The following is a 25,779-nucleotide window of genomic DNA, read 5'->3' as shown; positions in this document are numbered from 1 at the left end:
CCAGTACCAGCCAGGAAGGACACGGGTCCAGTAAACATGTAGTGGCGTGAAGCCTCCCCAACAACCTGTCCACGTCCTCGGGAGCCACAGGGTCAAACTCATCCCAAACAGACTCAACAAGACGTGCCTCCTCTCCCTCGCTTGGATCATCCCAATTTCGGTCCAGACCATCCCGGAGCTGAGCGATTTTATCGTATAGATAACCACTAAACTCCTCGGCACGTCCCTGCAACGGGTCATCCCGCACCTCCTGATGAAGGAGGGAGCGGGTCACCCGAAACAGGGCGGCCGGGCGGTTATCTGCCGACGCAATGAGGGTGGAGGCGTAAGAACGCCTCGCCTCCCTCATTGCCACTAGGTAGGTCCTAGAATAGGTCCTAACTAGTGTCCGATCAGCTTCGGAACGGCTGGACCTCCAGGTGCTCTCTAGGCGTCTTCTCCGGCGTTTCATCTCCCTCAGCCCCTCGGAGAACCAAGGGGCCGGACGAGATCTGCGCCGGGTCAGAGGCCGCAAAGGCACGACACGGTCCAAGGCCCCAGCCGCGGCCTGTTCCCAGGCCACGACTAGTTCCTCAGTCGTGCCGTGGGCCAGATCCTCAGGAAATGGCCCAAGCTCCGTCAGGAACCTCTCGGGGTCCATCAGGCGCCTGGGACGGAACCAACGAATAGGTTCCGTCTCCCTGCGATGGTGGGTGGCGGTTCGAAGTCTAGACGAAGGAGGAAATGATCGTCCCATGACATTGGTTCTGTTACTATATCATCTCATACCAGATCATTTAACCACTGTCCAGAGATATAAATCAAATCCAGCGTGCCTCCCCCAATGTGCGTAGGGCCATCATTTACTCGAATCAGGTCCAAGGCCATCATGGAGGTTTGAACTCCCGAGCTGCAGTCGATAACAGGCCAGCTGATGGCAGGTTGAAATCCCCCATGACTATAAGTCTGGGGGTCTCAACCGCCACAGCGGCGAGTACCTCCAACAGCTCGGGCAGGGCTGTGGTCACGCAGCAAGGAGCCAGGTACGCGATCAACAAGCCCAACTGATTCCTATGGCCCCACCTCACATAGAGGGATTCACAGCCGCAATCTGAGGAACAGTGGCCTCCTCCGGCTCTAGATCTTCCTTAATGACAACCGCCACCCCTCCACCCCTACCTTGGGCCCTCGGCTGATGAAATGCTCGGAAACCTGGAGGGCACAGCTCAACAAGGGGAACCCCCCCCTCTGGACCCAACCAGGTTTCCGTAATGCCCATAAGGTCCGCGGACTCCCCCTGAATAAGATCGCAAATCAGGGGAGCTTTGTTAGCCACGGACCGGGCATTGCATAACATCAACCGAAGATCCAAGCTCTGAGGATCATGGCCGCCCGAGGAACGGGTAGGAACTGGGGGGCCGGAGCACGTGATCGCTTTCAGGCATCGAACACGTGCTCCCAGCTCTCGATACGCCCCCCCCCCTCCGCCATATCTGCCTCTCCCACTAACCACACAGATGGAACCACACTCATCTTCAGGAACATCACTCTCCCCCAAAACCTTCGGACCTTTTAAAACCCCGCTGCAAACACGTGCGGTGACTGGCCCCTCCCTCGGCGAGCTACCCCCAATACCCGCCCTTACCCTCCCCTCCCTTAAAAATTCCCTATCTAAAAATCCCCACAGGTTCTTTCTACGCGCATGCCACCTCTGTGGATCCCAAGACCCGTCATTGAGACCGGCCCTCGGTAGTGTAGGGGGCCATTCCTGCGAGGCGGGGGCACCTCGCAGGCGCAAGAGTTCAATTGAGGAATATCGCATAATAAAGTCGGCGAAAAAATTGGCTCCATCTCGAAATTGGCTGAGATGATAATATAAGGTTAGTCCTCAGTTAAGGACGGACGTATAATGATCCGGTCAATGGACAATCATGATGGTATCTCCTGTTCAATATCCGGAACCAGATCTTAGTTTGGTCCAATAAATATGAGGTCTTAAGTCCAGGATAAATAGTCCAAAGCCAAGTCCTAAACATGAGAGAAAGGGTGGGGTTGGTGTTTCGTGTCCACTTTGAGTTTGTTGCACGGCCTGTGGTTGATGATAAGGAGCTGTTTTCATTTGGGAAGCCAGCTTACTTATGTACAAATACATGCCTACCAATAAAGATCTATAAAAGAGAAAAAATCTGATTACCAGATTATATATAAAATGCATAGTCCTTTCCTAGATCAGGTGTGCTTTGGACAATCATTTAAGCCAGGGGTGAAATGCTCCCGGTTTGGACCAAATCGCCCAATCCGGTAGTGATAGTGGCGGGTGGTTCAGAGAACCGGTAGCAAAAATCCCTGCCCCCCCCCCACATGCGTAGCTGAGCCGCGTGATCATCAAAGTTGTTTTTTTTTTACTTTTAAAAGCATTTTTTCTTCTGCCGAAAAAAAGCTTTTAAAAATAATTTTAAAAAAGCCTCTGATGATCACACGGCTCAGCTGGGATTGTCAGAACCCTTTAAAAGCTTTTTTTCTTCTGGCGATCCCAGCTGAGTTGCCTGATCATCACAGGCTCTTAAAAGCATGTTTTCTACAAGTTCTTCAGCTGAAGGGGTTGTAGAAAAAATCCTTTTAAAAGGTTCTGGCAATCAGGCAACTCAGCTGGGATTGTCAGAACCTTTCAAAGCATTTTTTCTACTGAAAGAGCTTGTAGAAAAAATGCTTTTAAAAATTAAAAAAAAAAAAGTTGGCCACATCCACCCAGTCACATTACCTCCCCCACCAAGCCACACCCACAGAACTGGTAGTAACAAATTTTACATTTCACCCCTGACTTAAGCCCTAGTCATCATACAGCTTAACTACTGTAATGGATACCATAGTATATGGGGCTGCCCTTGAAAACTACCCAGAAGCTTCAATTGGTCCAGTAATGGGCATCCCTTGATATGCTAGTGTCTCTTGCTCACAGTGAACTCTTTACTATCCCAGAAATCAGTATAGGTAGTCCTCATTTAGTGACTATTTTGTGTAGAGACTGTTCACAATTACGACACTGATGGAAAAATAATTTTACAACCAATCTTCTCATTTACAATCTTCACAGGTCTGTAAAGCAAAGGAAAACTGAAGTAAGATCAGTACAGACACAGTTTCATTTAGCATTTGCTTCACTCAAGGACCAAGTTGCTGGTCTCAGTTGTGGCCACTAAATAAAGACTACTGTAGCTTTTCACTCTGGAAGGCTTACGATTAACCACAATGTCACCACCTTTCCTAAGGCTCTGGATGCCAAAACATTATTTACCTGACTGGTAGTTTGTGGTGACTGATGAAGTCTGTGAAGAAGCTTCTGTGCGAAATTTTGAAAATATTCAGTGGCAAGAAAAGTAAGGTTTTACACTTTGACAAGAAAAACCAAATGCAAAGGTACAGAATAGGTGGTACCTGGTTTAACAGTAGTACATAACTGTGTCAGGAATCTTAGGAGTCCTAGTGGACAACCAAATAAATATGAGTGAGCTGCATTCTGCAAAAAAGGAAATGCATTCTTAGGTTGCATCAACAGAGAAATACTATCAAGATCATGTGAAGTATTAGCACAGCCCAGATAAAATAACCCCTATTTTTTTAATCTATGCATATAAATAACAAGGAAGAATATTTTTTTAAAAAAAAATTTAAAATCATAGAAAATATAGTCTGGGCTAGCAAGAATGAGCAATCATGTCTTTGCTGACCTTGCAGGTTTTTTGAGGGGGATTTTATCAATAGTTTTATCCTAGATTTTATCTGATTTAACATTGAATCCACTTTGCTTTTTTCATTCAAAATGTCAACAATCTCATTGGGTCACCACGGTCAGGAGGAGCTACAGCACAATAGAATTATAGCCATTATAGCAGACTTGCGCGTCTACAGTAATTTATTTATTTTTTTAATTCTTAGGGGGAATGATCTTGGCAGTGCCTTGGTAGAGCTGCAAGTATCTGGAAGATAGTACTATATTGTTTGTTTGTTTATTTAGTCACACAGTATATATATATACATAAGCATGTAATAACTATACAATTTAAGGTAAAGGTAAAGGTTCCCCTCGCACATACGTGCTAGTCGTTGCCGACTCTAGGGGGTGGTGCTCATCTCCGTTTCAAAGCCGAAGAACCAGCGCTGTCCTAAGACGTCTCCGTGGTCATGTGGCCGGCATGACTCAACGCCAAAGGCGCACGGAAGGCTGTTCCCTTCCCACCAAGGTGGTCCCTATTTTTTCTACTTGCATTTTTACGTGCTTTCGAAACTGCTAGGAGCTCACTCCGTTACACAGCAGCACTAGGGATTTGAACCGCTGAGCTGCCGACCTTTCGATCAACAAGCTCAACATCCTAGCCCCTGAGCCACCGCGTCCCCTGTACTATACAATATATAAGCATATATATATAAGTATGAGTATGTAACAACTATATTAATTGGATATAACGAAAGGAAACAATAGGACAGGAACGGTAGGCACGTTTGTGCTCTTATGCACACCCCTTACAGACCTCTTAGGAATGGGGTGAGGTCAACGGTAGATAGTTTTTGGTTGAAGCTTTGGGGATTTTGGTAAGAGACCACAGAGTCAGGTAGTGTATTCCAAGCATTAACAACTCTGTTACTGTGTAGCCAGGAAAAGACACAGAGAGAAAGGCGGCTCGAGGCCCGCTTTTCCAGCGGAAAGCAGGGAACCAACCTCGCAGTCCTTAGCACAAGAGGCTTCGTCCTCTTCCTAGGGACCTTCCCACCTCACCTTTGAAACTCGCGCTTGCGCCTCCCTAGAACTCAGAGATCTTCAAACTTGGCCGCTTTAAGACTTATGGACTTCAATTCCCAGAATTCTCTAGCTAGCATAGCATAGCATAGCTGGCTAGAAAAATTCTGGGAGTTGAAGTCCGCAAGTCTTAAAGCTGCCAAAGTTGAAGACCTCTGCGTAACTCAAGCAGCACGCAGGCGCAGTTGGCGGCCTTCCTGTCAGTGGCAAGATGGCGGCGGGGTCTGTGTACCGGGCTCTGGGCTCTGTTGCTAGCCGGGCTCTCCTTCGCGGCTCCTGCACACCGGTGAGTCGGTGCCCGGTGGGATCCCTGGCAAAAGGGCGACGGGGGTGCCTTGGAGGGGGGAGGGTAAAGCAAACCGATCGGGGAAGACGGCGGAGTCCGCCTCCTTCACCGTCCGCGAAGGTCACAGCAAGGAAAGACCGGTCGGTGGAAACGCTTCCTCGGTCCAGTCCGAATAACGGGAAAAATAAAATATAATAATAAAATACCGGCAGATATTTACGCCCTTGACGAGCCTCGTCCCGACCATTTTGCTCCGTCTTTATCCTTTGGGCGGTATTGCAGCGAGCCTTTCATGAACGTCTCTATGGAGATTCTCAGGCATCCAGGACATGGTTGTTGTCCCAAAGGTGCTTTTGGGACCAGCCTTTCATTCCACGTTTTAGTTTTTCGTGGACCGAGTAGATCGCGGTAAATGAGAGCCACTAAACCAGGGCTCTCCAACCTTGGCCCCTTTAAGACTTGTGGACTTCAACTCCCAGAGTTCCTCAGCCAGCAGAGCTGGCTGAGGAACTCTGGGAGTTGAAGTCCACAAGTCTTAAAGGGGCCAAGGTTGGAGAGCCCTGCACTAGACAGACACAGAGTTGCTCAGACCCCGCCCCTCCTCTGTCCCCTGAGGACACCCTGTCTAAACATGAAGCCCGCCACCTTCCCTCACCAGCAACTTGGGCAGCTTGTTTTGGCAGCTAAGGAGTAGTGGCCATGCCCGGAGAACATGGGCCAAACCTTGATTCCAAATGTTGAAAGGCTGCAGTTTTCAGCCCCTTAGCCCGCACATCATCTCTTCATTTATTGGTCATTTATATCCTAGCATGGGATAGTAACCCAGGCTGTGAAAATCGGGATGACAGAAGTTCAAATCTAGTAGGCTTTGGGGGATGCAAGAAAGACAAGGGGAAAGCGCTTTCTATGAAAGTTGTTAACTTTCAAGGAAGTTTCTGTTGTCTGTACAGTTATGGGGTGATTTTAAGTTTCTTGCTGGTGTTTTACGATTCCAAGAATATGAAAATAAAACCTCAAGTGGGTGAATTGGACATAGGATGAAACAGCCAAGGGATTTGTTATCTCTGAGTATCTTAACGCTAATGTTTTTCTGTATGCCGCCTTATTTTGTTCTGCTGCTGAATTCAGGCTTAATTGCTACATATGTCTGGCTAAAGACCTATATGAAAAGATAAAGTAAGTAGAAATTTAGTAGTAGCAATAGCACTTAGACTCATATACCGTTTTACAGTGCTTTACCGCCCTCTCTAAGTACAGAGTCAACCTATTGCCCCCAACAATCTGGGTCCTCATTTTACTGACCTCAGAAGAATGGAAGGCTGAGTCAACCTTGAGCCGGTGAGATTCAAACTGCCAAACTACCGGCAGCCGGCAGTCAATAGCAAAAGTAATGGATGATAATAAAATCTCTGCCCCTTTTAATTCAGCCCTTACTTGTCAGACAGTTCTGTCTGGAAAAAGCTATTAAGGAATATATGGAAATGTTGCTGATTTGAACTTATAATATATATCTTGTTAGGGAATATTTGAACTGTTTGTACTGTACGCAACATACAACATACTGTAAGGTATAATCTGTATGTTTGGTTTTGAATCCACCCAAGGTGGCTTTAGTCATTCAAATGAATGAAAGATCATGATTTTAGGACATTGTATGAACCCAAATTCAGTGATATAGGCTTTGTTAATATTTTAGTCTACATTAGAGCCCTAGGCTTAATTGCTTTGTGATTATTTTATTTGGAAAGTATCTGACCAATTATGTCAAAAATCTGAAATGTACAAATTTGTTTTTGTTTATTGTTCATGTTTTATTTTTGTATCAATTTGTTTTATTTTGTATGTATTATTATGTATTATTTATTATGTATTATTTTTTACAATCATGTTTTATTTTTGTATCAATTTGGAAATAGAGATCTTTGTTTTGAAAGCATTACTTTTAGTAAATATTCTTGTATTAAATTGAATGATTATGTAAATTATTCTGCATTGTAAAGTGAATTTCATTTTGGTTTGCTTCAAGAGGATAGATACTAAAATTATTTTCCAATTGTCTCTTGTTCCTCAGAGAGAAATACAAGATTGTGTTCAAATATTCATTAATTTTCTTCCCAAAGTCATTCTAAATAATTCTGACTTTTTAGTATAATTGCAGTTTGTTGGATAGCTTCTGAAGTCTCATATATTTGGTGCTATTAATATTTAGTTAATGTATTCCTTTTCCATAGACTTTGGTGCCTCAGATTTTTTTTAAAAACCCTTTCTTACTCTTTTGATTTGTGTCATAACTTGCACATAAGACACTGTGGTTAAAATATATAATCTCAGAATAAAATAATTTGTTATAGATATTCTATAATTTTAATACATATGCTCTTTTATATTGTATTAATTAATAAACATTTTTTAGATATCCTTGCAGGGCTTGGTGAAAAGAGGAAGTACTGCAACCTATGCCAATGTGCTATCCAATCTTCCTGAAACAGAAGTTACTACTTTAGAGAATGGCTTACGAATAGCATCAGAAAAGTCAAACCACCCTACATGTACAGTAAGTTTTAATTTGGGTTTTTTTTAAAAAAAATGTTGGAATTCCTGTTTTTTCAGACAGGTCTATATTCAATTCAGGCTTGATATATTTAATGGAAGGAATCTAGTAAAACCTTTAAAAAGTATAAGTTTTTGTAAGTTTCGGCTCACTTCATCAGATGCATAGAGTGACTAGACTGATTACATTTACATATTTCTGATAGAAAGTAACTTTCCCAAAAAATGAAAGTCCTAAAACCAACTTAATAAATAGTAGACTCCCAACTGAGTCTTTTATTGCTTCCAAGCTATTCAGAGAAATATAATCTATACTTCTTATTCCAGAGAAGTCAGAGACTCCATAGCAGAAAAGCCAAGATAACTTTCCTGCAGCAGACCATTTTTGAAATATGGTCACTATGTCAGATTTTTGGAGTTCTCTGAGCTTGGTTGTTATCCTGCAGATGGCTATCATTTCTGCTTTTACTTTTTTAATGTCTAACAAGTGAGTATATTCTAGAATTAATTTTCAATTCAGATAGAACAGTTACAAAGCTCAACTGGTCTTGCAATTGCATGTTGTGAATTTTAATATGCTTTAGGTTACTTTGAAATTTCTGCTAGCACAGGTCTTCTTCGGCAGAATTGATTGAAATGAAATGAAGGAACTATTTCAGTATAGAATATCAAAATTTCCAATATTTTACTGGAAATTCTGTTGTGTGGTAATGATGAACATATTGTTAAGCTTATTAAATTGCTATTGAAATTGAACTTGGAGAATGAGTATGTGAAGCATTGTATTATTCAGTGGGCAAAGAATTTTGGATATAATATGATGCTTGAGCAATGAGAAAACATGTTTTTCCATGTGGAAAAGGTTTAAAATGTACATTAATAACCTTTAAATATCATTTAAACTGCTTATTCTAATGCAAATAAATTTTCAAGAATCTGTAAAGATATTTCAAATGAAGGTTGGAAATGTAAATGTAACGAAGGAACCTTTTACCATTTATGGTGGACAAGTGATAAAGCAAAGAAATACTCTGTAGGATTCACATCTCGATACAGAAGATTCTCAAAGTGATATAAAGATAAAACTTTTCTTTTTTGCTTAATGGATAAAGAACTGAAAAAAATGGAACTCTGATGTTATATATGCTGGCAGCAGAAAGATGGAAGGAGACTTGATTCCCACAACAGTCGAATGGCTGCAAACATTGATGGAGTTAGCAGAGAGGGCTAAATTGATTGTTTTGATTAAAGAATATAATTAATTTCATTTCTACTTGGAAACCACTTTTTCACTTTGTGTTTGAGGTGGAAAAAAATTAAACTTTGATTTTCGGTTTTGCTAATCAACTAGGTTGTTGTTATCAAAATGGCTACATATATATTATTATGTAAAAGTAACAAGTTGCACCTTATTTTACTGTACCAAAAAGAATCAGAGTTGGTGCTTTTCTTCCCCCCCCCCCTTTATCTTATGCTTTTTACTCTTCCCCACTGCTTCCCCTATTTTCCATTATTTTCATTTTTCTTTGCATCTCTGTATTTTATATTTTACTAAACTAATACACACACACACATTGTGTATATATAAAAATCCCAGATGATGGTTAGCATTTTTAGCAATACAGTATTTTTAATTAAGCTATTGCACACTTGGATTATAGTATAGTGTAATCATAACTTTTATATGCACTGGAAAATCAAAAAAATTCTTCGACTTTTTTGTGATACTCACCTTATTACAGTGGTATGGCACTCAATCGGCAATATCAACAAAGTATGCTTATAATATAGTGCAGCTGTAGTTAATGTAAAACATATTTTAAAAGTATATTAATCATACAAAATCCAGAAGTATTAAAAGGAATGCAGATTCAGAACTGCATTAGGATTTGTTGAATGACTGGCATTTAATAAGATTTGTCGAATGCATTGGCCATGCTTAGATTTTGATTTGTTGACACCTGCAGCTTCTATATTTCTAGCCAAATTAAGGAAAGTTACGTAAATTGCAAGATATATAGAACAATAGGGGATGTAAGGGTGATTATTCTCTGTGCAATTGAAGCACTTGCTTTCACAGTCTATTATAATTCATTCTATTTGTATACCTGCCCACCTCAAGTGACTCTGGGCATCAAACAAAATAAAAACAAGCAATCGTACAAAAATTAAATAAAATACAATATCAGTTTACAATATCCAGTAAAGCTGCCCTGATATTTAATATATTTAATCAATTATTTTTTTAATCAGGTTGGCGTATGGATTCATTTAGGAAGTCGTTATGAAACTGAGAAGAATAATGGAGTTGGAAACTTTATGGAACACCTGGCATTCAAGGTGAGCTGCAATATTATTGGATTGTACTGCTTCCTACATGTGTGTGACCTACTGCTCTGAATCCAGAGAAACTTTAAAAGGATTTCCATATTTCAGAAATAAACTTTTAGTCATTATTATGTTACTTTCCAGTCTGATTTAAATTTATTTAGGGCATTTTTAGTCCTAAGAAATTTTGCTGTGTGGAGTCTTAGTGCTGTCTAAACTTGGTGGTTTTCTTGTAGACATTTCGTTCCCAAACTAGATAACACCAGTGCACTTCTACACCGTGATACTGTGTAATTTAAAAGTATGTCTTTCTAACAAGTTAAATTATATTTAAATGAAAAAGATTAAGGAACAAATACTACTATGTAGATATATTGTTTGTTCAGCTTACAGTTTTTTAAAAAATATAAAGGAACTAAAATTCTTGTATCATTTTTGACTAACAAAAATACGTATAAATGATTATATCCAATAGGATTTGTCATATGTAAGAATTGAAAGAAAATACAAGTACTGTAAAAGAGTACCTAGCCCAGGTAGTCACCTGATTTGAAGGCTATATATAAAAGTTGTTCTAGCATCCTTTACCAAATACGGTTCATTCTGAGTTTTGGCCTTTCTGACTTCATCTGCGCAAGAACATAAACCTGCCATAGCAAATCAGAACTAATCAGGATTGCAGAATCATGTTCCTTCGCTTCTGCTTCTTAATGCATTTAGAAAAGTTTTCATTTCTTCTTGTTTTCTGCTCAATCTAACTATGCCACCTGGGGGTAATACTTGTTAGGGATGTCTTCTTGAACTTCCTGCCAAACTGATATTCCTCTCTCTATTTTCTCAGCGAGGAAGTCCATTAGCTTGCTGGGACATCTTATTAGTTGAAAACCAGAGTTTTGATTCTTTGAATTTGCCTGTTAGGATGAATGTAAGACCATCTCACCATATGCTACCTCAAGGTAGTCTTCCTTTAAACCAGAGCTTGTATTCTAACTTAATTGATGTGGCGATAGACCTTATAGAATGAAAATCCTTGCGCTAATATGAACTTCATAAATACTGAAATTGCTGCAAGCATTAAACACAGCATTGATTATTGATGTTTTATTAGGGCACAAGTAAATATCCTTATGCCCAATTTGAAAAAGAAGTGGAAAGCATTGGTGCACATCTTGACAGCTACTACAACCGTGAAAAGACAGCCTTTTACATGAAAATTCTACCCAAAGATTTGCCCAAAGGTAATGTAAATTATAGACAATTATAGACAGTTTGACAAAATTGCTTTGTTTGCATATTTGCTTTTATTGAACAATAGTAATGATACTATTATTCTCTTCCATTACTATTGTTATTCTCTTGCATCAATAGTAATAATAATTTATACTTTCTCAGCAATTGGCATCTGAAAAAAAGGAGATGGGTGGTTGAAGTTAAAAGTAAAAGATTTGCAGAAGAAGTAGACAATTAGTAGGCTAGGAGAGGAATTCATTTATGGGCAGGAGATACAAAAGGATTGACATTGGCTGTGGCTTGCAAAGCTATAAATTGCTCTCTAATTTAGTGGGGGTGGGGGGTAGGGTTCTCATCCCGGAATGTCGTGGTAACTTTTTAATTTAATTTGACTTGATGATTCAAATAGCACGTCTTTTTTAGCAATTGAAATTCTGGCTGAAATAACACAGAACTGCAGCTTGGAAGATTCTCAGATTGAGAAGGAGCGGAATGTCATCCTTCAGGAGATGAAAGAATCCGATTCTTGTCTGACTGCTGTCCTCTTTAATTATCTTCATACTTCGGCTTATCAAGGCACACCTTTGGCCAAGACAGCTGAAGGGACAACAGCAAATATAAAGTAAGTTGAACAGAAGTGACATGATTAAGACACACAAATTTCAGTTAGTTAACTGAAATAAAGGGTGAAATAAATACGAGTCTTATTTAAGTTGCAGAGGTCTAAACAACAATGATCAAATACCTTTGCACAGAAAAATAACAGCCATTTATCTTAATTACTACAATGTACGTTAGGGAAACTGAGTGTTGGAGTTATAGTTAAAGAGTCTATACCAGTAATGGTGAACCTATGATATACGTGCCAAAGGTGATACACCACTACTTTTTGGATGACTAGCCAACATTTACCAACAATTGAGAACAATGGTTCTCAAAAGAACATTCTGTTCTCACACCATTTTCTGGGAAGCTCTGGGCCATGGGGCAATTGCACCGATTTCCAAGGCTTGAACCCCTTGGGGAACAGCATGAGGTGGACTGCTTGAATGGCACCGGTGGCATTAGGACAACTGGAGGTCCAAGACTCAAGTTAGGCATATTTTGAATTTTTGACATGCCAACCCTGAAAGGTTTGCCTTCACTGCTCTAGCAGTATCAAGTCAGCTATACCTGGTGCAATCATTGTGATACAGATCTGAAATACACAGTTCTACTTGCTTACTGCTGCTTTTTTTTTTGGCTTCCAAGAAAATATCTCCTATTAGTTAATGTAAATGTGTTCTGTGTATTCAAAAAAATTGTCTACATAAACTGTGACTGGTGGGGGTGGGGAAGTAGATTGAAAAGAAAAAAAACAGTGACAGTTTGATTTTTTTTTTAAATCTAGAACAGGATTCAAAATATTTATTTTTAATTTAATTTATTTTTTAAAAATAAATATTTTATTAAACTTTTTTGAGAGGCCTATAATTGAAAAAGAAGATTGGTAGAAGATCTTGCCTGGCGTTTCATGATCACATACATATACATGCACATAACATGCTATACACACACACATATTAATCACAGACCATTTAAAACAGCAAAGCTGGCTGGGGAATTTCTGGGAGTTGAAGTCCGCCAGGCTTAAAGTTGCCAAGGTTGGAGACCCCTGATTTAGAATATATAGCAGAAAAAAGAGTTAGCAAGGTTGCTACTATATGGTATAAAGCTATAACAGTATCTACTTGTTCTGCTTCGGGTTCTGTGGAGCCTCCTCCCGGAAGGTAACAAAGAAAACTGGTCATGGAGAGGATGTGTAGCATCCCAGATCCTGGTCAAGCATCACTTATATGCCATGTCATGGATGGAAGGTAGTGTCTTAATTTAAATCCAATGTATTAGATCTTATGCTATAATTATCCCATATCGCTATGGCATAATTATAAAATATTGCCTGTGGATAACTTATATGTGCACATATACACATGTAGTACAGAAGCTATGACTCTTAATAAGCTGTTGCTTGGCTTCTTTCACCAGGTTTTTTAAAGAAAGGAAGTAAGTCACCAGGAGTGCTTGAATGGTTTTTTTGTGTCACATACAGGGGTGAAATAAGTTTTCGTTGTTATAAGCTACAGCTTTATTACAAACTTTAATACAAATGTTATATACAATCCTTTAAAGCCGGGGTTCTCAAACTTTGTAAGCACTCGGAAATGGTTCTTAAAAATCTATAGCTAAAAGCACTTACCGTATTTTTCGGAGTATAAGATGTATAAGACGCACCTACCGTTATAAGACTATAAGACGCACCTACCGTTTTTGGTGAGGAAAACAAGAAAAAGAATCTGCCTCTGCCTCCCAGCAATTTTGCCTCATTGCAGCAAGCAGCCTGCCTTACTTTCATTTTCATTTTCAGCATAGCTTGATTAGCATAAGAAAAAAAAATTGCTCCCAGCAATTTATCCCCTTGCAGCAAGCAGCAGAGACCTGCGCAGCAATAGGCAATGGCAATCCCTGCAGCCTGAAACAGCTGAGAGTCGGGAGGCTGATCCAAGGACAATTAACTTCTACTAATTAGGCTGTGCTGAAGCTGAAACTGGCTGTTTGCTGCTTGCTGCTTGCTGCTTGCTGCAAGGAGGTAAATTGCTGGGACGCAGAGGCCAAAGGGTGGGGGCCAAGGGTCGGCGGGGCTACATTCGGTGTATAAGATGCATCCAAATTTTCACCCCCTTTTAGGGGGGGAAAAGTTGTGTTTTATACTCCGAAAAATACAGTGAGTTGCTTTTGACACTCTTTCCCAGTCCAGACTCACTAGCATAAGATCCTCTCTCACTTCCAGCCTTGTATTTTATACTTTTCATTTCCCCCATCACACAAAGAAAGGTATAGTCACACAATTGCAGTTCTTTGCTCATTGCAGACTCGTATCCCACCCCCATCTTTTCTCCTCCGTCTCAGTTCCTTCTGCAAAATGAGATCAAAGAGCTTTATAGGAATCTGGTCTTCTCCAGGCACGATTACTTTTTAATTTAATTACTCAGATTTCATGCAGATCTGTGGAAATGTCTGGTGTTGGGTGATCGACATATGTATGCATCAAATTCTGAGAGGATACATGAGGAAGACATTCTAACTTTGTTTTAAATAATTCTGTGGGGGTTTTTTCCTCACTTAGTATTTCTGAAATTAGTTCAGTATTATCCTCATACTGAATGCTGAAGAGACACCGGATGACTTATGTTTCTAAGATGCATTTAAGGAGAAAAATCCTATTGGGGCAAAAAGCTAGATAATTATAAAAAAAAGCAAACCATGAGTAAATCCAACATTAGAAGCAACATGATACAAGATTGAAACCTTTCCCAAATCGTAAAATCAACTGCAGTTCCAGCCGCTACCTTGGACAAAAGAGCAAAATGGCACATAAAGCTATTGTGACTTTTTCAGTCTGCACAGATGCAGAGCAATCCAAAGAAGACAGTTGGTTTGAAGAGCCCTCTTGGACATTCAAAAGGATTTTTTTTTACCCTTTTGATTTCAACAAGCCCTAGATTATACTAAATAACACATATGTTTAAAAAAATGAAAAGACAGCATGTTTCTAAGCTCACAGATGCCACATTCAACACAACAGCATACTTTTTACAAATTGTAAATTATGAAAAGTATTTTTTACTTCTTCTAGGAGTTTGACTCGTGCAGATATAGCAGAATACATGGAAACTCATCTCAAAGCACCTCGCATGGTCCTGGTAGCTGCTGGAGGTTAGTGTAAACTGGTCTTCTTTTAATCTCATCTTTTATAAATAGGTTCTAATTGTCAGGGTTCCAAGTAAAACATCCCATTCCATAAGAACTCCGAGGCAGACATATTCCTCAAAGAACATTTTTATTGGGACATACCAAATTGGCATATTCTTGGTGGAAAAGCGGCTGTGCATTTCCACTGGTTTTACACCCAATTAAAAGTAAAATTTTGTCACTTCCCACCAGAGACACCAATAACATGATCCAATCAGCATGTAGTCCAGTTGCTAGGTGACCTCAGTCTCCACCTTTCAAACACCTGCACTAATGTCCTTGATTCCTAGGAGAAAGAATTTTATTTTGGCTACAACACTCTAGCTATCTCTACACCCCACTCCCTGGCCCCTTCACTCCAGGTTGTGTCAGCCCTGAAGCAGCGAGAAAAGAAACTCCTTGGAGAAAAGCTACAAAAATAAAATGGCCACAGTTCAGCCAACTTCAGGGCTAATGCTAATGTTATCAAGAGTGTAATCATGAGTATATGATACAAGCAAAAACCAACATGTTTAAGATAGTGAAGCACATCTAGTCAGATCAACTTGTTAAACTAAGGGGAATATACACATTTCTATTATGGCAAAAGCAAAAGACTGGAAAACTTGGGGATGGCCATCTCTGAGGCTGTGCTAAGGAAGCGGCCTCTCCCTCTACCACTGATATCTTTGGCTTTTTCACTGTTCTCGCCCTTCTCCACCCCTCCCCCCTATAATTCCTATCCAGAATATCTTCATTCTGTGCTTGAACCAAAATGCCCCAAAATGCTCTACTGAGGAACCCCAAATAATGGACTGAAATTATAGGAAGGCAGAAAAAAATATCCTATCACTAGGAATAGACAATAGAACCAAGGGCTTAGTGGTGGCTTGTTCTCCAAGCTTGTTGTTTAGTTTCCAAACAAGCTTGGAGAAGAAAACTAGCATCAACTACTTCTACCCCCGGAGCTATAAATAGTTCCCACCATTTCTAATAGAACCAAAGGCCCAGTATAGAGAACCACAGAGTTGACCTTGAGAAACTATGCAGAAATAATTATAGAAAATGCATTAAGCCCAAGAAACAGAAAGAATGCGAAGGAAGCTCAGACTGGATGTACTGTTATTTGCTGGGGTATAAGAGGGAGGGGAGGGAAAATACAGACTTTTAAGATTCTGCTACTACTCCCTGTAGTCAAGGTCTAACTTTTAGCGTCTGTTATAGGGTTGTCATCCAGAGAGATTTCACCGGGTATGTTCAAAAAAAGTCATAGGTAGGGATTTTTTAATTTTATATCAGTTTGGAGAATAGTTTTGCAGCTGTTCAGCAAAGATTTCTCTTTTAGCAGTCCCTGGAAGTTTGAAGAAATAATATTCGTATTCATTAATATTCATATTGCTTAATTTTTTAATAGATGTTGGACATAAAGAACTGGTGGATCTTGCCCAGCAGCATTTTGGCAATGTTCCTTTTAACTACAAAGGTGATTCCACACCTATTTTGTCCCACAGTCGTTTCAGTGGGAGTCAGGTAAGAGTCTTCCTGGCCTGGCATTATCATAAAATAAAATGTACATGGAAATAACGCAGTATAAATTCTACTTAGATCATTTTTTATTAAAGTGGCTTCTTGAATGTGAGTATGCTGATGATGTCCAGGTGTACATCTCCACCCTGGGCTGAGCAAGCAATGCCACTGAGGTGCTTTCCCAGTACCTGGAGGCTGTGAGGCTCTGAATGGGAAGAAAGGCTTTGGCTCAACCCTGACAAGACTGATCTGCTGTGGATTTTAATGGTTTCCTGCTCTGGATATTTTCTATCCTTAACTCTGCCTGGATTGACAGATCTTGTTTGATGAGCCTGTGACAGACACTACTGTGTTCCTTATGCATGGTGACTATTGCTTTAGTCATCTCCCATTTTGATTAATGTAATGCCCTCTATATGGGACTGCCCAGAATGCAGTGGCAAAGAAAGTAGACTTCTGAGTATTATTAATTCATGGTGATTCTTATCACCTATAGGCTTATCATCCGTAACAACCCCAGGCCATAGCCCACTACTAGGCCTTTAACCCTTTGGAACCAGGCTGCAGAAGTGCTGGGTAAATGCGCACATATGCATCCCCACTCAGAACCGTGGGTGCTCCATTTGCACAAGTGGGGGACCCCGTGGGCCCGCTGCTCACACAGAACCATCCACTCTCTCTTCCCCCACTCTGGTCTGCAAAGCCAGAAAGTTTGGGGAAGTCTGATCTATAAAGCTCTACTTGGCATAGGCTAGGCTCTTTGTGAGACCAGCTCTTCCATTCTTTTTGCTTGGCCCACCAGATCTATCAGAGTATGCTGTAGATCTTCTTTATTAAACAGTGTCAGCTTGTTGGACCCATCTACAGGCGTGTCCATAGTATTATGCTATATACCATAATAAATGGTAGTGAAGAGCTTCCCTCTGGCAATTCTGATGGCCCTTAGCCTGTCTTTTTCTCTCCCCTCAAGTCTTTTGGCCAGAAAGTTAAGCAAGCTCTGCTGCTGATGTAGGTTTTTGTTATTGAGGTATATTGCTTTATCTTGTGCATCATTGTTTACAGATTGTAGCTGTTACTTTAATTCTTGTACACAGCCCAGAATCATTGTTGTGAGATGAGCGGCCATATAAATCATTTAAATAAATGTGTATCTGGCCTTGAATATTTTCTTCTCATAGTATAACTATTTTTAGTAACTCAACACTTCCATGCGAAGTAGCTACTTATTTTACATCTGAAATACGTTTAGTGTTGAAGCACGTTAAGGTATTAAAATTGGCCCTTTCTTTATGTTCACTTCTTTCCCTTAAATTCCTTGCCTACTTTTCTTGGCTATCACAGCAATAACAAGGCTGAATGTTCATGTTTATCACAGCTGCTCTACAAGATTCACAATTTTTTAAAAAGTGGGATGAAAATATTTTAAAAATAAAAGATGAATTCTCTGTTTTGGTTTTGGTTTAATAGATAAAAGGGGAAATGTTATCTTTTTGCAAAATGATATGACTGGGTTTTTATGCTCTTTTCTTGTTTTTGCCCTTTTTAGGTCACGGTCAGAGATGATGAATTACCTTTGGCTCATGTTGCTTTCGCAGTGGAGGGGCCTGGCTGGAATAGTCCAGACCATCTTGTCCTTATGTTAATTAATTCAATCATAGGACGCTATGACCGTACCTTTGGTGGAAGTAAGGTAAGGCACTGTGATTGGCGTGTTCATTTTGATTATCACGTCAATGTTGACACTTAGCAACCACATAGATAGATTTTCTCCATGACAATCTGTCCCTAATCTGGTCCTTCAAGTCTCCTATAGTGCACCCATCTCCACTGTAACTACATCCATCCATCTTGCTGTTGATCATCCTCTTTTTCTCTTATGTACCACCTACATTCCCTACATTAAAGCCTTTTCCGGAAAGCTGGGTTTTTGCGTAATGTGTCCAAAGTACCTTGTATTTTGTGCCTTGAGTGAGAACTCTGAATTGACTTGTATGATGATCCATTTCTTGACCGTGCCTGAAATTTTCAGGAATCTTTGCCAAAATGGAGAATTCCTTGTTCGAACTTCCCACAAGCCATTTTGTCCAAAACACTTGGTTATCTAATGCTGATTTAATTTCCCTAATATTACAGATGAATGGCATAGCTAATATTCTGGTTTAAGTAAAGTCCCTTTTTGCATTCAGTTTATTTTTTCTAGGAATTCAATTTTATTGGACAGGTGCTGATTTGCATTATGATATCTGAATTCTGTGGCAAGGATCTTTTCATGTCAAGTTTAAGAAATTCTCTAATGACTTTGTTAGGCTTCCTTTACTTGTCTGGCTTAGGTGATTAATGTACTGATAAAACTGAATAACGGCTATTTCAAGGTGAATGACTGTGAATGAATACTTCATTGGTATTGAGTCATGTCTGCATTTTTGCATAGTAAATTATAACTATCTGTTTATAGAATCTGTATAGCAAAATGGCTGCTGATTTTGCTGAACATGACCTCTGTCAAAGTTTCCAGACCTTCAACATTAGCTACTCTGATACAGGACTTTTTGGTTTTTATTTTGTCACTGATCGTTTCAATATTTTGCACTCAAGTGATTGGGGAAGATACGAATGGTAAGGATGGTTTCATTTCTATTATGTTATTTTTATTTTGTAAGAAAACAGTGCTATATGGGGCTGCAAATGGACTTCAGGAAATAGCTCTCCAAGGATTGATGAAAAAATATTTGCAAATGGGAAAGTGAAGTAGAAGCAAAATAATCTCAAAACCTGTTCTGAAAGTTTCTACTGTGAGATAGTGTATTGCAGCTTCTACATTAGAATTTATTAAGCCTCTACAGAGAGTTTTCATTTAAATATTAGCTCAAGTGTATACTACTCTTTCTGTATTCATCTTATACGTTTGTACTTTGGTGATCTTCTTCCTTCAGCTTTTATGTAGAACAGGGGTGTCAAACTCAGCTGCGGGGTTCTTAAATCTGGCCTGCAGGGCCAGCCTGGAAATAGCAAAGGACCAACCTGCAGTGCCTCTGGCAGCCAAAACAGGGCACGGGGGATTGGGGGGCGTGTGCTGTCCCCCATGGCCTGTTTTGGCTGGCAGGGTGCTGCAGGAGGCGGCCGTCCCGTCTCCCTATCCTCAAACGGCCCATGGAGAAGTACAATGCTGATCCAGGCGTAAAAGAAATGCAATTTGACACTCCTGATGTAGAATAACAAACCTGGTTTCCTTGCTATCAACAAGCATAAGATTTCTAAAATGGAAGGGAATTGTCATTTAAAGATGTATTACATTTGATTAATATCTTTCTTCAACTCTGCTGTTTGTACAGGATGCGCGTTTGCACTGATTTGCCCAAACACGACTTGGAGAGAGGCAAAAAAGTTCTTCGAAGGAACTTGGTGGCCCAACTAGATGGTATGTCTCCTAACACAGTTTCAATTTTAACACCTTCTGAGCAGGTTTTTCTTTCTTGCGAAAAGTGTAATGAAAGTAACATTTTTCCTGAATTCCTCTCTATTTCAAATGTTTGCTGCTCTTTCTTCTGTGATACCCAGCACATTCTAATGTCTAAACTGACAATTCTGCAGATGGAACATGAAGATAGATCTGCTAGCCCAGGCCCCTGCAGGTCTCTCTATTTTCTTTGAGTTGTATAACTTCCTGTTCCATCTGACTTTATGGAAGGCACCTATCAGTCTCCCTGGAAAATTTGTAGTCTACCATTCACTATAAAGAATATTACCTTATTAGCTCCAAGCAATCAGGAAATTTATCAAAAAACAGAAACACCACATTCAGAAGCAAACTTTGTTTTTTAGATGATACATAAATGTTACCAAAGCCATTGTTTTAGAAGACACAACCTTCTATGAAATACTGTTTCTGAAGATAATCTTGCTCTCTTCAATTTCTGTTGTTTGTACTTTATATGGTTTTATGTTTGTATATAAATATAGATGCACACACAATGAAACCTCTTTTTGCACACTACTTGAACAAAGGGATAACACTATTCTCAAGTGTTCCAAAATATATAAGCACATCGTTGTGGCAATTTATACCCTGTTTTCCCCAAAATAAGACATCCCCTGATAATAAGCCCAACTGGGTTTGTGACCACATGGCAATAAGGCCAAGTGCTTATTTCAGGGTTCAAAAAAATATAAGACAGGGTCTTATTTTCGGGGAAACACAGTAACATGTATAACAATGTGACTACAAAATAATGCAAAATGTCTCATTTACTACATCTAATCTTATTTGCATGACCTTCCAGAATGATGTAATTTGTGGTGAAATGACATGTGTTACTCAAATGATATAAACCATTGCAAATGTTACAAACTTAAGGCAAAAGTAGTGTCGGTCAACTTCCAACTTCATTTAAACTTTTTGGATGCAGCAGATCAGTTCATTATTTTGGGTGGGATGTCTGGACTGAACCTGGTCACATTTAAAGTTAGGAATTAATGCTACACATAGATGCCATGAGTTTGTACCTGGTTGAAATTTCTGAATGAATAATATAACAGTTCCTCTCAAAAGCAACCCACTTAATGTCATGCAAAATGCTTTTAATTGAAGAAATGCAATCTAAATATGGTGAATTATCGTGTTTCCCTAAAAATAAGACCCTGTCTTATTTTCTTTTGGGCCCCAAAATGAGCACCAGGTCTTATTTTCAGGTGATGTCTTACCCATTTAGGATCGCCACAGCCAGGTGCCCCATGCCCCGACACCTGTCTTGCCACTACCCGACTTCTGCAGCCACTTGCGGCCAGATGCCACGTGGTGCATCACGCTGGTGCCGCCGCTAATGGCCAGACACCGCATGGCTTGTTGTACTGATGCTGCTCACAAGCAGCCACAGACAAGTGGCAGCAGCACAACAAGTGTCGGGGTGTGTCTGTGGCAATCCTAAGGTAAGGGTGCAGGACTCGTGGGGCAGCTCCACCCAAGCTTGATTTTTACGCACGCACCTCGCCCTACTTTGCACAACCAGATGGTGGGATGGAGTGGGTAGGGTCTTAACTAGGGCTTGTTTTTGGGGTAGGGCTTATATTAGGCGCACAGAAAAATCAAGCAAGGCCTTATTTTCGGTGAAACAAAGTAGTAAGTGAAAATAAAATAAACTAGATTGTCTGTTTTTACACATGTTATGCTATTGCAAATCTATTTAGAACAATTGCTCAGTTATTTCTGGAATGGATATAACCCAATACAAACAGTATTCAGTTACACAGAACAAAACTAAACTTCCAGAAATCAAAGTTCTTAGCCTTCCTAAATTATTTACAGAACAGGTCACAACAAGAAATCATTCCTTTATCAATCTATAACTCTGTAGTTGTGTAATATCTTCATAAAGATCAATCAGTATCACAGAATAATATTAGAATTCATGAAAATGTAGGCATGCACACACAAGCTTTTGGATTGAATATTTATCAAGGAAATTGTTAAAATTAGGAAAAAAACAAGGAAGTCTAAGCTTACTATTTTAGCAATGAAATGAAATCTCCAAATGGAAAATAAATAATAGTAACAATAATACTAACAAAACAACAACAATAATAATAATAATATGAGAAGGTGAAGATCTTGTGTGACTTTCGAATACAGTCGAATCATCATTTAGAACACAACACACCAGATATCACAGTTGTCGAAAACTAAAGCGTACAATTTATTGATATTGCTGTACTAGGAGACTCCAGAGGCAAAGAAAAAGAACAAGAAAAAAATAATGAACTATCACAACCTGACCATTGAAACTACGCAATTATGGATGAAACATGTGATAGTGCTACTCGTTGTCATTGGGGCACTTGGCACCATGTCCAAGAATTTTACAAAATACATCAAAAAATTAACAGTTTCCTGCAATAACACCAGTGAAACTGCAAAAAACTGTGCTACTCGGAACATACATTTTAAGAAGACACTTGGCTGATACCTAGGATGCTGGCAACAACCTGTATCAGTGCCAGTCAATAATATTTATGATACATCTTCAAATGTTCAGTTGACTGAGTTTCATGTTTAATGAATAAAATAAAATATAAATAAATAAATATGTTAATGGCAGCATCATTAGTGCTTGATTATGCGTAGTATTTGCTGCAGGTTGAAGAAATAATTTTAAAGTTTGACCTCGATTAAGCAATACACTGTAGACCAATTTGATTTGGTTAACTCTTTCTTTCTGCATTTGGTAGGACAGCACAAAGTTACTATGAAAAGTGTTTCATTATTACTTCTCTCTGTGCATTTTGCCATAAACAGGAGACAGAGTGCATTTTTAGAGTTGGAAGCAACCACTGTCTTTATCCCTCCATGCTAGGTGTAGCCTGATATTAATGATATCTACCACTAAAAAATATTCAGTCCACAATTTCTGTTTTGAGACTAGCTTTGAAAAGCAGGTGGTTGACTCAAACTTCTGGCCCAAACATCAGCTCTTCCTCATCTGCTTTTTGGTAATATCATTGATGATGAAGAACTTCAAAATTTGCACACTAGTAATGTCCTATATGGAAGAAATACCTGACTACAAGGATTTTTGAATGGTATTCATTAACAATATATAATTGTTTGTGTATTGTGGAATCTGCTTCACTTCTTGAAAAGATATTTAATGATTCCATTGACAATCTACTATTATTTTTCAGGTACTACTCCAATGTGTGAGAGTATTGCCACCCAGCTTCTGAGCTATGATCGTCGGATACCTTTGGCAGAATGGGATGCCAGAATTTCTGTAAGTATTATTGTTTTGTTTGATGAAAGAGGTAGCTTAATTTCACGAATCTTCTCACATTTCTAGATTATAGCTGAAACAGCAGTTATTTTCATTACTTTGCAATAATGGTGAATATCTGTAGCTCAGGTGTAGGATGAGGGTGAAGGTTCGTTCTCTGAGCTTGTGGGTTGTTTCATAACTAGGTTATGAAATGTTGCCGAATGTTTCATAACTAGGTTAGGTAACATCTTCAGCAGAGTTTAGGGGATGTCCATGTCAGTGTTTTTCTGTTTATAAGAGCTTCAGGTATGGGTGTGTCAAGTGAGGGTTTTATGATGGGTCAGCTGTGAGTCATCAGTGAGTCTTGTGATGGGTGTAATAAGGAGATTACATCAGATCAGGATCATTGGGGAGTGAACTCGGGTGGGGGGGGATTGCATGGGTTGGCTGAGAATTTGTGCGGTTGATTTGGATTCTGAGGAGTTCGTAGGCTGGTTGCAGGTCAGTGTGTATGTTGATGGAATTGCTTGTGGAGTGCCAGGCTTTTATGAATTCAGGAGCATGGCGGGTGATAGCGTGGCCGATTATTTTTGTGTTGCTCCAATCGAACTAGTGCTGTTTAGTGTTTGCATTAGTGTTTGATAAATGCTAAGATTTAATGGCATTCTACTCATTACTACAATATCAAGCATGGTATGTTGGTTTTCTGCAATTCTGGAGCCTATTTTGCAACATGCAAAAATCCTTAGGAAATTTGAGGTGTTTCTCATGACGTTCAAGGAGTTCTAATTTGTGGGGTGCTGGTTTCTGATTCAGGTAATCATTGAAGGAAGTAATATATGAAGGTGCTCTGTATTTTTGAAGAGAATATTGTATTCTTGGAACACACTCAAGTAGATGAGAGCAATGTCAATTTGAGTTTTGCTAATGATGTACAGTTTTGGTTGGTAGTCAGTGTATGTAATTAGCAAATTGTCTAATTTTCTTCTGAAAGTATATTTAATTTTTTCTGTCTTCTAGGAAATTAATACCCAAATGGTTCAGGATGTCTGCAGTAAATACGTGTATGACAAATGTCCAATTGTTGCAGGAGTTGGTAAGTTGATAACTTTGAGTTGTGATTGCTAAGGAAGGAGGAAACAATCTGTTGTCTATTTTGGTATGTTTAAAATGCTTCAGATTAATTTTGCTAGATCATATTCTGGTTATTTATGACAAAACTGAATTCAGTATCATCCCAGATCTGCATGCCACCCTTCTTGCAATCCCATTCTAAGGCAGCCATAATGAAATTGAACTCTTAAGAATGTTTGTGAAAATGTTATTTCTGAGATCAAATTTGTCCTATGACATGAATTATCTGTTTGTAGTTGTACCTTTCAATGTTTACCTGTCAGCCCAGGAAAGCTTTCTCTTGAAACCTGCCTGAACAGGTAGATGCCTTAGAATTGCTGATTTCCGCCATCATCCAGTGTAGTTGTTAAGATTCTGTCTGAAACTTTAAAGCAAAGCTCTTTGAAGGCAGTTTCCAGACAAATAGGAAATAAAATCTTTCCTCACTCTCAAATGCCAACTTTTTTCAAAATGTCTGACTTGAATTTTGATGTATAATTGAATCCAATTTATATTCAGAGGGTTTAGGCTACTTGGAAACCTTGAACAGAGAAGTATTGTTACATCTGATCTGACAACGGTTTGTAGAAAACCAGTAAAACTTCTATCTAGCTCTTCTTTTCAAGCTTATTAAGTAATGCCAGGGGTTTCTTTACAGTATCTCAAACAAATTGGTTCTTCTTTCAGGACCTGTTGAGCAACTTCTGGATTACAACTACAACCGCACTTGGACATATTTGAACCGTTACTAAGCAGTCCAGTGCAAGATGGAAATCCTCTGGATCGTCTAGATTTTCTTGTGGTCTTTTGTGTCCCAGTGGCAAAATGGATCCCATACATTCTGTATAAAAATGCTTTATAACTATGTAAGTGACATCAGAGAGCAAAATAAATTTAAGGAAGTTGGTATCCAGTATTTATGTTAACGAGGGAATAAAAGTGAATTATGCTTGCAACTTGTTTGTATAGCTGCTTAGCATAGATGTTGAGTTCTTTAATAGAGAACTGCATATTTACCTGGGCCTTCCAATAACCTTAATTTAAAATGCAGTACAAAAGGAGTTTTAAACTAATAGAGATATTTCTCAATTTTGATTGGTAAATAACACCTGCTTCATTCAGCTGCTTCATTCAGGTTGGTCATGCTATCTGCCTCTAGAACTCTGTTGCATTAACTTTTTAAGACTACAAAATTTTAAGCCAATGTTCCTAATGGAGAATACTTTTTTTTAATGTATCTGATGTACTATCTCGACTTAGAACCATAATTAAGCCTGGGAATATGATCATACATTGTGACAGTCATAAAGTGAGTCATTACAGGAAGAACTCAATTCTACTTTTGTTATGGTTAAGTTAATACTGTTGTCATTAATCAAGCACATTATTCGCTATGGCTGGCTTTGGCCAGAAACCGGAAACAAAGACCAGATTTTGGCAAAAAATGTAAATCCCTT

At 39.3% G+C, this 25,779-nt stretch overlaps 1 protein-coding gene across 1 annotated transcript; it reads left to right on the top strand.

Annotated features, from left to right (window-relative positions):
* Nucleotides 1–4,901: 4,901 nt before the first annotated feature.
* On the top strand, nucleotides 4,902–25,229 carry LOC131190136 (cytochrome b-c1 complex subunit 1, mitochondrial). The gene is made up of 13 exons (XM_058167161.1): nucleotides 4,902–5,060; nucleotides 7,474–7,614; nucleotides 9,864–9,950; nucleotides 11,047–11,176; nucleotides 11,592–11,790; nucleotides 14,842–14,921; nucleotides 16,351–16,466; nucleotides 18,010–18,153; nucleotides 18,919–19,079; nucleotides 19,796–19,881; nucleotides 23,139–23,227; nucleotides 24,230–24,305; nucleotides 25,010–25,229. The coding sequence occupies exons 1-13, from the start codon at nucleotides 4,986–4,988 to the stop codon at nucleotides 25,072–25,074; spliced, it is 1,449 nt and encodes a 482-aa protein (XP_058023144.1). The 5' UTR covers nucleotides 4,902–4,985; the 3' UTR covers nucleotides 25,075–25,229.
* The last annotated feature ends 550 nt before the right edge of the window (nucleotides 25,230–25,779 follow it).

The sequence above is a fragment of the Ahaetulla prasina genome, chromosome 2 (assembly GCF_028640845.1).
Source record: "Ahaetulla prasina isolate Xishuangbanna chromosome 2, ASM2864084v1, whole genome shotgun sequence".
Taxonomy (NCBI): Eukaryota; Metazoa; Chordata; class Lepidosauria; order Squamata; family Colubridae; genus Ahaetulla; species Ahaetulla prasina.
The sequence above is the reverse complement of the archived record's forward strand: the minus strand, read 5'-3'. Positions and strand labels throughout refer to the sequence as shown.